The sequence below is a fragment of the Gallinula chloropus genome (assembly GCF_964237585.1).
Source record: "Gallinula chloropus genome assembly, chromosome: 6".
Taxonomy (NCBI): Eukaryota; Metazoa; Chordata; class Aves; order Gruiformes; family Rallidae; genus Gallinula; species Gallinula chloropus.
This window is the reverse complement of record NC_140091.1, coordinates 32760776-32769603: the sequence shown is the minus strand read 5'-3', so window position 1 is coordinate 32769603 and position 8828 is coordinate 32760776. Positions and strand designations below refer to the sequence as shown.

General features: G+C 40.1%; 1 protein-coding gene across 1 annotated transcript in view; it reads right to left on the bottom strand.

Moving 5' to 3' along the window:
• Positions 1-3296: 3296 nt before the first annotated feature.
• The window catches only part of PLPPR5 (phospholipid phosphatase related 5), a gene marked incomplete at both ends in the record, with an annotated part of 44184 nt that continues 38652 nt past the window's right edge, over positions 3297-8828 (bottom strand). Inside the window, one exon of the mRNA XM_084266001.1 lies at positions 3297-3329. Coding sequence (XP_084122127.1) covers positions 3297-3329 — 33 coding nt within the window. The remainder of the gene's footprint in view (positions 3330-8828) is intronic.

Below are 8828 nucleotides of genomic sequence, written 5' to 3'. Positions count from 1 at the left end.
CTCCTGGTTGTCCCCAAGGCCAAGGCTACACAGATGGCCAGGGATTTAGCTGAACAAAACGGATGCAGGTTATCTGTTCCTACAATGTAGCATGCTCTTTCTGCCTGGCAAGCCTCAGAAATACCAAAATTAGACTTCAGAAGAATATAAAAAGCTCCCTGCTAACATAATGTGCAAATGGACTATCACACTCACTGTGATCTTGGACAGCAACAAAATTAGAAGCCAACAGCAAGCAGCAAAGAAAATTGCAGCTGAAAAATACCAACATTATACTCTTCTAATGTGCATTGTTAAAATGAACGTTTTTAAAAGCTGAAGAGATGTGAGCCCAGATGCTTTCACCGTATGTCTTGTGCAGTTCATGATTACGAACAAACAGCAGAATACATATAAGGGAATCTAAACGGGTATGGATACGAGCCCAGCTGGTGTCCCCATATGCCTTATGATTTCCATTTTTAGGCACACAGCAGCCTATAGCATTAGAGATGCTTCTTAAACATCTCATAAATAGAGTGGAGCTGTTTCACTGAATTCCACACAGAACAGGTCCACAAGAATCATCAAACCAGTTGCAGTCAGAATCACTGAAATGGTTCAACCAGTGGTTTTATTAGGAATCACTCTGCACCAGAATACCCTCTGAATGAGGGATGCTGCTTGTTTATATAGGCTCCTCACTGATTTTTTTTTGTTTGTTTTTAAGCAATCACCCAAAAGCCACGTTAGTCAGAAAACGCCAACCTACTTTGTCTTGGCAAACTGTTCCCACCAAAAGCTTTTCCACATCCCCAATGGAAGAGCAAATTCTGCTCCAGGGCAGCAGAGAGGTACAGGTATAGGAGAGGTAAATTCTTGCCACTTCTGAAAAACCAAAGCAGGTTCTGGAGCCTGGACCGTCCACATCGTGGGGAGAGCTTTTCACCAACAGTCTGTGGACTCTTCTGCAGTACTGCTCCTCCTCTCCCACTTTTCATCAGAACCACCTCTAAGAGCAGGTAGTTAAATGTAGGAATTCCTGGTTAATTGTGAAAGTCTTATCAGCAAACACAGTTGACTTAATCATAATTTCATTACATATGCTATCAACTACAATAAATCTAGAACAGATATCTGAAAAAAATACGCCTCATGTGAATGAAAAATTATTTTATTTAAAAATACATTATACAGCAGAGTGTCTCTCTTTTTGTTTTCTCACTGCTGGTTCACAGAGATAATATGATAAATTTAACCCAAATATTCGACTGGGAAAGATCCTGAGAGAGAAAGAGACCAGTTACAAGCTGATGATATACAGTACACTGAAAGAGTCATCTCTTTTAACATAAAAGAATTTCTTGGTAATCTTATAAATCAGATATAAAAAAATGCAGGTTTGCTACCATGCAAAAATGAGTGAAGATTTCATTTAAATCTGCACACAGAGAAATCATTAGTACCTTGGATCCTAAATAGCTAGACTAAGAGAAGGGTAAGTGTGCCTAACATGGTGATACTAACTGTGGACCTACTACAATTTTGTAAACACAGTTGATAGTCTAATAAAGGTGGATTTTCAATTACCTAAGTAACATTGTTGTAGCTAAGGGCTCTATTCTAGGACTTTTCTCCCTGCTGATGCATCTCTTTACTCCCTAACTCTCAGCTTAGCACAATGACTTCATGAGATATGCTCTATTGCACTCAAAGACGACTTGGCCTTGCCCCGTTTGCCAAGCGTTATTTAGGTAGTTAGATCTTAGTGAAAGCAGAGGTTTCAAATGAAAAGTAAATAGCAGGTGTTACCTGGAGGACTACATAGGAATACATTAAAATTCATCATACAAAATATATACCTGACTCTACAGCCTTATGCTTCAAACATCTTCTTCAAATGATTAATGCACAGGAAATAGACTGAATTGTGGGAAATTTAAGGCCTAGAAATGTTCAACAGCCTGCACTGAACATTGCTATTCTTCATGCATCTCCTAGCACTGTGTCAGCTGTCGCAGAGGAAAACTTCCTGGCAGCTGCTAAAAGCACCTTCAGCATCTCCAACATTCAGATGCACGTGGTGCTCCAGTTTTAGAGGCCACCTTCACTAGGAGTAGTCTGTCTTTTGCAGGGGGGGCTCAATCTGATTATTCACAGCAGTAACAGAGAGATGGTAACAACGCCTGATGGGGAAGACAAATTAATTTGTCGACATCACACAGACTGAGAGAGGATTTTTTTCTCCCCCCCAAGAATATGGCCCTGAAACACAGAGACAGAAAGTGCAGTGAGGAGAAAGTCTGCCCGTCCCGGTCGCTTCGACTGACGACAGCTAATGAAGCCATTTTGTTTCGCCATGAGTGCTCCACCACGGCAATGGGGAGGAGAAACTCACACGTGTTATTTCTCACTAAGCCAGCAACCCTGCTCCTATGTCAGCATCCATTCTCCCAGCATAACACCAGGGTGTACAACAAGCACGAGAAGACGTGGGCTTCCTCAGATAACCTTCTAGCATGATTTATGACCAGCACTGCTTCCTGTCATATGCTGAGATCAGAACGGAGCCCTTAACCTCTCATGGGACAGCATTAGTAATAAAAAACATATCAATAATCAAACTTTCTATATTGTTTTCATTTCTTTTAACCTAGATACATATATATCATCCAAGACATTCAAGAACTACAAAACAACAATTCAACTACAATTATGTCAGGAAAATATCCAAATAAATAAACTTTTAATTATGATACAATACTTATTACAGTAAAAATTGGCATTTTTTTTCTTCAAAAGCAGAAGCACCAGTCTTACATGTAACATACTGTTTGAATGATATCTTACATGGAATACAGCATAATACAATGTGCAAACAGCCTTTTCATACAGAACGTAACATTTGTCTTTTTTATACACTGAAATTGCCTCAAATGGAAACAAGTTCATGCTGAATTAAAAGTGTAGATTATAAAAATCAAAGTCAAAACAAATCATGAAGTACTGTTGGAATAGGTACATGAACCATTAAAAACAATGAGAAGCCAAAATAGAGGGCATTGTCAGATAAATATAATTAGTGCTCAGTTTTCCCATTCCATCAAAAAGTAAACAGTTAATATTTTTGCTAGAAAGTAAAGTGACCTTCTAATATTTAAGAATTCTTCAAAACGCTGCTATCATTTTAATGATGTAAAAATCAAGTCAGAAATAGGACTTCTAAAAATTTCTTGGTTTGGATACACTGCGATTATCGTGTGTGGGCTGTGAAAAGAGATGAAGTCCAATGGAGGGAATATACATCAGCGTCAACATCATGTGACTTCTGCAAAGGCCGTGATGTGGTTCTACGAGTCAAAGGAAAAACAGAGAGATAAAAACCCAGAAACCACACAGACAGACATCAGTCACCACTGTGAAAACCTCAGGACAGCCTGATGCTCGGGGACTGCTGCAGGATGGTGCTAACAGAACTGGGGTTCACCACAGTGCTCTCTCTCTCTCACCCCCATAACAGCTCTGTAACTGCTGAAAGGCTGGATATGGAAGTAACTGGGTGCAGCAGTTCTACCACATTTCAGTTTTAGATGGGTTTTTTAAAATGAAGTGATGATGTGAATAATTGAGTTAGCTTTACTTTCATGGCTACCTCACATTCTAAAGCAAAATTTCTAGTAATTAAAATGCTGGTTCCTGACAGATTACAATACTCTATTTCAGTCTTAACATCTTTAATGTTGCAGTTTTTTAAAGATTAATTGCTCCCCAGGAGTTTGATGGCACAGCAAGAAGCAAAACGCTACAACAAAGTTGCATTCAGTAACTAATACTCAGAATTTCTTTTTCAGAATCACTACCTTCCTCTTCCTTTGCACTGTTATTCTCCTTTCCTTCAACGGGATGATTCTTAGGAACACCAAGATGTGTATGAGAAGGTGAACACACTGCATGTGACTGACTACACAGTGCATCTGCAGCAGCCCAGAGAGCTTTGTTACTTTTTCATATTCCAGCCTAAGCAAGTGCCTCTGCAAATATTTAGTAGGTGAAGACACAACTGCACAGAGATGTGCAGGATCCAAAGGAACTGTACAGTCCCTTTAGGCACACGCCACACTTGACTCCTACTATTTTTAATAAAACATGCAGTGTGTAAAATTAATAAAGAGAATCTTGATGTTAAGCCACGTGTCTGTTCCCCAGAACAAAAACATACAGAGGGAAATACTACACAAAGCACTGCAGATGTCTCTCATCACCTCCCCTCCAAAGGGGAGAGTCCAAAGCAGACCAAAGTCAGAAGAGAGGAGATATAAGCTGAAGGGGAGGGGGGGATGTAGGTACCTCATGGAGGTACCCCATTTTTGCTTAAAAGGAGTTGTTCTAACTCCTTTGGAAAATCCCTTATCACACCCCATAGAAAGGGTTGGAGAGGAACAGGGGCCACGACATACGTTTCTGTTTCTCAGTTCTTTAAACTACCTGGATATTTGTCTGTCTGTGTGGGGGTAGGCAGGCCAACATCCTTGGTTTTCATGTTACAGAAAGGAATTTAGAAGTACCCTGAGTGGGAGCACAGGAGAGCTGCCTCATTTCCCATCTCCAAACACGGCTGTCAGCTTTGCTCCCTCTCACTGTGCCATAACTGTACTGGGTCCAGGAGAAAAAGCTCTCTTCCCCCTCCCCCCTACATGCATTTTAGCTCTAGCATTTTTCTTGCTCAATTTTATCACAACTTTCATGAAAGGACACCACCAAATAGTAGCTATATTCATTATTCTCCAAATCAGAAGATATTTTAATTAACAACGATGAAGCCATAGGCAGAAGGATTTCAAAAAGCATTAGAAAAAGAAAGAATTAGTGTGCAAATTTTTCTGAAAGTGTTTTCAGTAAATAGTATTAGCAAGTGTCATTGTTTCCAGGTTTTGACTCTGCAGAAGAAAAGCAAAGTTAGATTTCCTCATTAGAAAACAACACATTAACATTTCAAAGCCTTTCAGTTGGTTGGCCATCATGTGCTTTCAGTACTGGAAAGTCATACACTGGGCAACCTCAAAGACTCCAGAGCTGCTCTGAGGCTATTGCAACATTTTCTTCACAGTATTTGTCTTTCCTTATTTAGACCTGAAAATTATCCTGTCAACTTAGACTGGAATCAGTCTAGAATTATTCACTTTGTTGATAAGATAGTTTGATAATGAGGAATTAGAGGGGAAAAAAATCCCTTCTTATTTATTCTAATCAATTCCTTCAAGTCCTGCTGGGCTCTACCTTTTCCTCTAAGCAACACACATTTGTCTGTGACGCAGAGAACCAAATGCTCTTTCATGTGGCATTAATTCAGGACTGGGTAGCTATTACTTAGGAAAGGAGGATGTGGCTCACACTGCCGCCAGCTATTCTTCCCAGATGAAGAGGTCAGCACCCACCCTTGGAAGGGCACGCAGAGCATAGGATAGAACAGCACAGAAGGAAATCCCATTTCTCAATAAGCTCTGAGAGAGAGCTGCCAAGCTACCAGTCGCAGAGCTACTGATGGGGACCCTCGCAAAGACTTGTCTATTCACTTCGAACAGACTCAGCAGGCTGATGCATAACTAGGTCAAAACTAATCACTTGCTGATGGCAAGAATCAGTGATACAGATTCATGCAACTGTCTGGGTACTCGTGCTTTTTCATATGTTACTGTCTCAGGCACAGCTACAAGTAAGCCTCACTGAGACTCTACAGAAAAGAAAACACAGACCCAAAGAGCATCCCTCTTGAATAACTGCATTTCCCCTCTCTTTCTATGGTCTTTTACTACTTCTGGGATTTCTTGTGACAAAATGCAGTGCAAGATACTAACCACAATCAGCACACAGATTCAAACAGATGCAGAAGACAAACAAAAAACCATGCACAAGACCTCAGCTTCTCCAACTCTGTAGGAAATTATTTTCTCTACATTCCTTTCCAGAATTAGAGTATGCTGAGGGTCTGCTCAATGGCAGCGGTTTCAGACAGGCACACCAGCGTTCATGTTATTCCTTTAAAACTGACAGTATCAGCTTGGCATCAGCACTAGATGAACAAAGCATGCTGCATAACCATGCTCTCACACCACTAGCAACAACTGAAAGCTAAAGGCTAAGCCTTCAGTGCAGGTTTTTGGAAGTATACCTTCTCTTAAGATTTTAATTAAATTTATGCTTATAAGTGATCCTATAATATTAAAGCACTGGAAAAATCCACAACCACTTTTTTGTGGGTTTAAGTTTTCATTACCTACATTTCAAATATTTTAACCTGATTTTTTTTGTTCTTCTCACATGAATACAGTTCAAAATATTCAAAATTAGTCATAATGCATAAGAAGATTTTTTCCGTTTTTGAAAATAGGAAATTGCAAAGTTGTCCTGTATAGTCCTTCACAAGTGGATTTCACTACAAGAAATGGAAAAATACTGTTGTGGTAGCTAAGGCAAATGACAATTTACCATACATTAATAATAATGTTATACAACTCTGCGTCAGTGAAGAATATTGTATGCTTTTCCTGCATGAATCTCATTTTTAGAGAAAAGAATGATTTTTAATTAAATTTCCCATTGAAAACGTTGCAGACCTGCACAGAAGGCTGCCACACCACATCTGCCTTTGCTTCAGTTCCACACACACTCACGTGTGCTCTTGCACACGTGTGTTTATTGCCTTATATGAAGCTGCTCCAAGCGGTCTGTGCCTGACAGCCAGGAGAAGAACCTAATGAAGCGAGCTCGGAGGGAGTTCCCTTGCAAAGGATCTTCTTGGTTGTTACTAGTACCTTGATTCTGTAACACCTATAACATGTACATTTGAGGAGGTCACACTGAACATATTGCTCCACTTCCTCTGTTTATTTTATTCAAACATGAGATGTGATGATCACAGCTTGCATTCAGACAGATATAGTTCTTGTACAACCCCCCAGAAGGAAATTTAAGCTGAAGTGTAGGACATGAATGCAAATTCAAAAGCTTGACATTGAAACAAAATGGCTTATGGCTTTTTATGAGCTGCTTCTCCTGGGTAAGTGTTTCTGTGTGTGAAATAATGTTGTATTATATCTCCTTTAACTTACTGAATTATCAAGAAAGAACCCTTATGACAACAGAAATCTGAAAACCTGCCTACACAGGCCCTGTAAGTTCATGTACAGCATCTGCAGATTCTCATACAGGTACTGAAACACTGCATGGACACCTGGGTACACTGTCAGGCATCAAGCACAAGAGTATACTTCAGATACTTGACAACCAAAATACTCTGAAGCAGCAGAACCAGACAGAAGGCCTCTCCCCCATCTGCACACAGTAAGATGAGCCAACGCACCTTTGTGTTTTGCTTTCAGCTTGTGAGCAAAGTGATCGGTGAGCGGTCTCCCTAGAGAGCCAGAGGGGCCAGACCCAACTCCCTAGGCCATGCTGTCTGTACACAGCTGCTCATACCAATGACACACTTCTTAGTGCCAAAATGCTTATGACCAAGGCAAACACTGAGAATTAAAACTTCAGATGCCCTTTTCTGACACTATGAAGAAGCTGTTCTGTGTCTTGTGAATAATTAAGGTGGAATAAATAGAAAAAACACTATACCTTAGAAACAGAAAGGGAAAGCTTCCCCAGTTTTAAAATACTACCAGAATCCATTACAGTATCTATAATTAAGTTCTGTTACAATGTTGTATCACCACCATTACCTTTGGCACATACACAATAGAACAATAATCATAGTGTGAAGCTCAAAAACATGAGACCATCTGATAGTCAGCAGTAACAGGTACAACAGGCAACAAGAATGTCACATATTGTTGAGAGGAATCCCAAATATTTATCACCATTAAAACTTAGAAATGGCTGTGTCAGTGAGAGAGAGACCCCAGACTATCTGTTTCTAGTACACAGTCATGTTGGAGAGTTGGTCCTACGGGCTGAGTATAAGAAACCTCAATTTAACAAGGACCAGTGAATATGTTTGGGAAGGCAGTTTGGGCATTGCTGGCAGAATTAGTGCTATGAAATAATGCCAAGCAAAAACTTTGGGGATAAATGCAGCTTAGCTGTCAAACAGAGCACTGCAAAGCACCCACTGTACAAATTAGCAATATTGAAAAGCACTGATGATCAGACACAGTAATCACTTCATCCCAGAGGAGATGAACTTAGCCTCTCCTAAGCCAACACTTCCCTCTAAAACCTCTTACCTCAGTATTCTATCTACTGCCTCAATTAGTACTAAAATGCTCCATATGCCCTTTGTATTAGTTTTTTTTTTCAAAGCTAGAAAATGTATTTTAAGAACAAAAGGCTAGGAGAGTCAGCAGCTACTACAAAATGTGCATGAGCCATTTGTAAGCCCTGGCCAGTTTCAGGTGACTTTAGCATGAAATAATGCCAGTATACCCTTTACAGAGATGAACTTTAAACTCTTCCAGGTACCACCCAGAATCTCCCTATTTCCCAGTAAGTCTAGCAAAAGAACAGGAATGTCTAACCTTGACTGTGGTAGGAAGGGAACCTCCTCTCTGTGGGAGAGTGCCAGCTATCTGAAACATGAATTGTCTTGTAGGAGATGAAGAAGGTCAGAGACAGGAAAGAAAAAGGAGTAGATGAGTGAGTGATGAAGTTTCTTGGCTTTCATTCTTCTCATTACTTCTGAGGATGAAAGTAGTTAAGGTGAAAGCAATAAGTCTGCATTGCTGAGCCAGCTCTGGCAAGGCTTCTTCAAGGAGACACTCTGCAACTATGGCTTATTTGAGTGCATGAGATGTGGGTACCCATGCAGAACAGCTAAATCATCTGCATGCACCACAATTAAACAG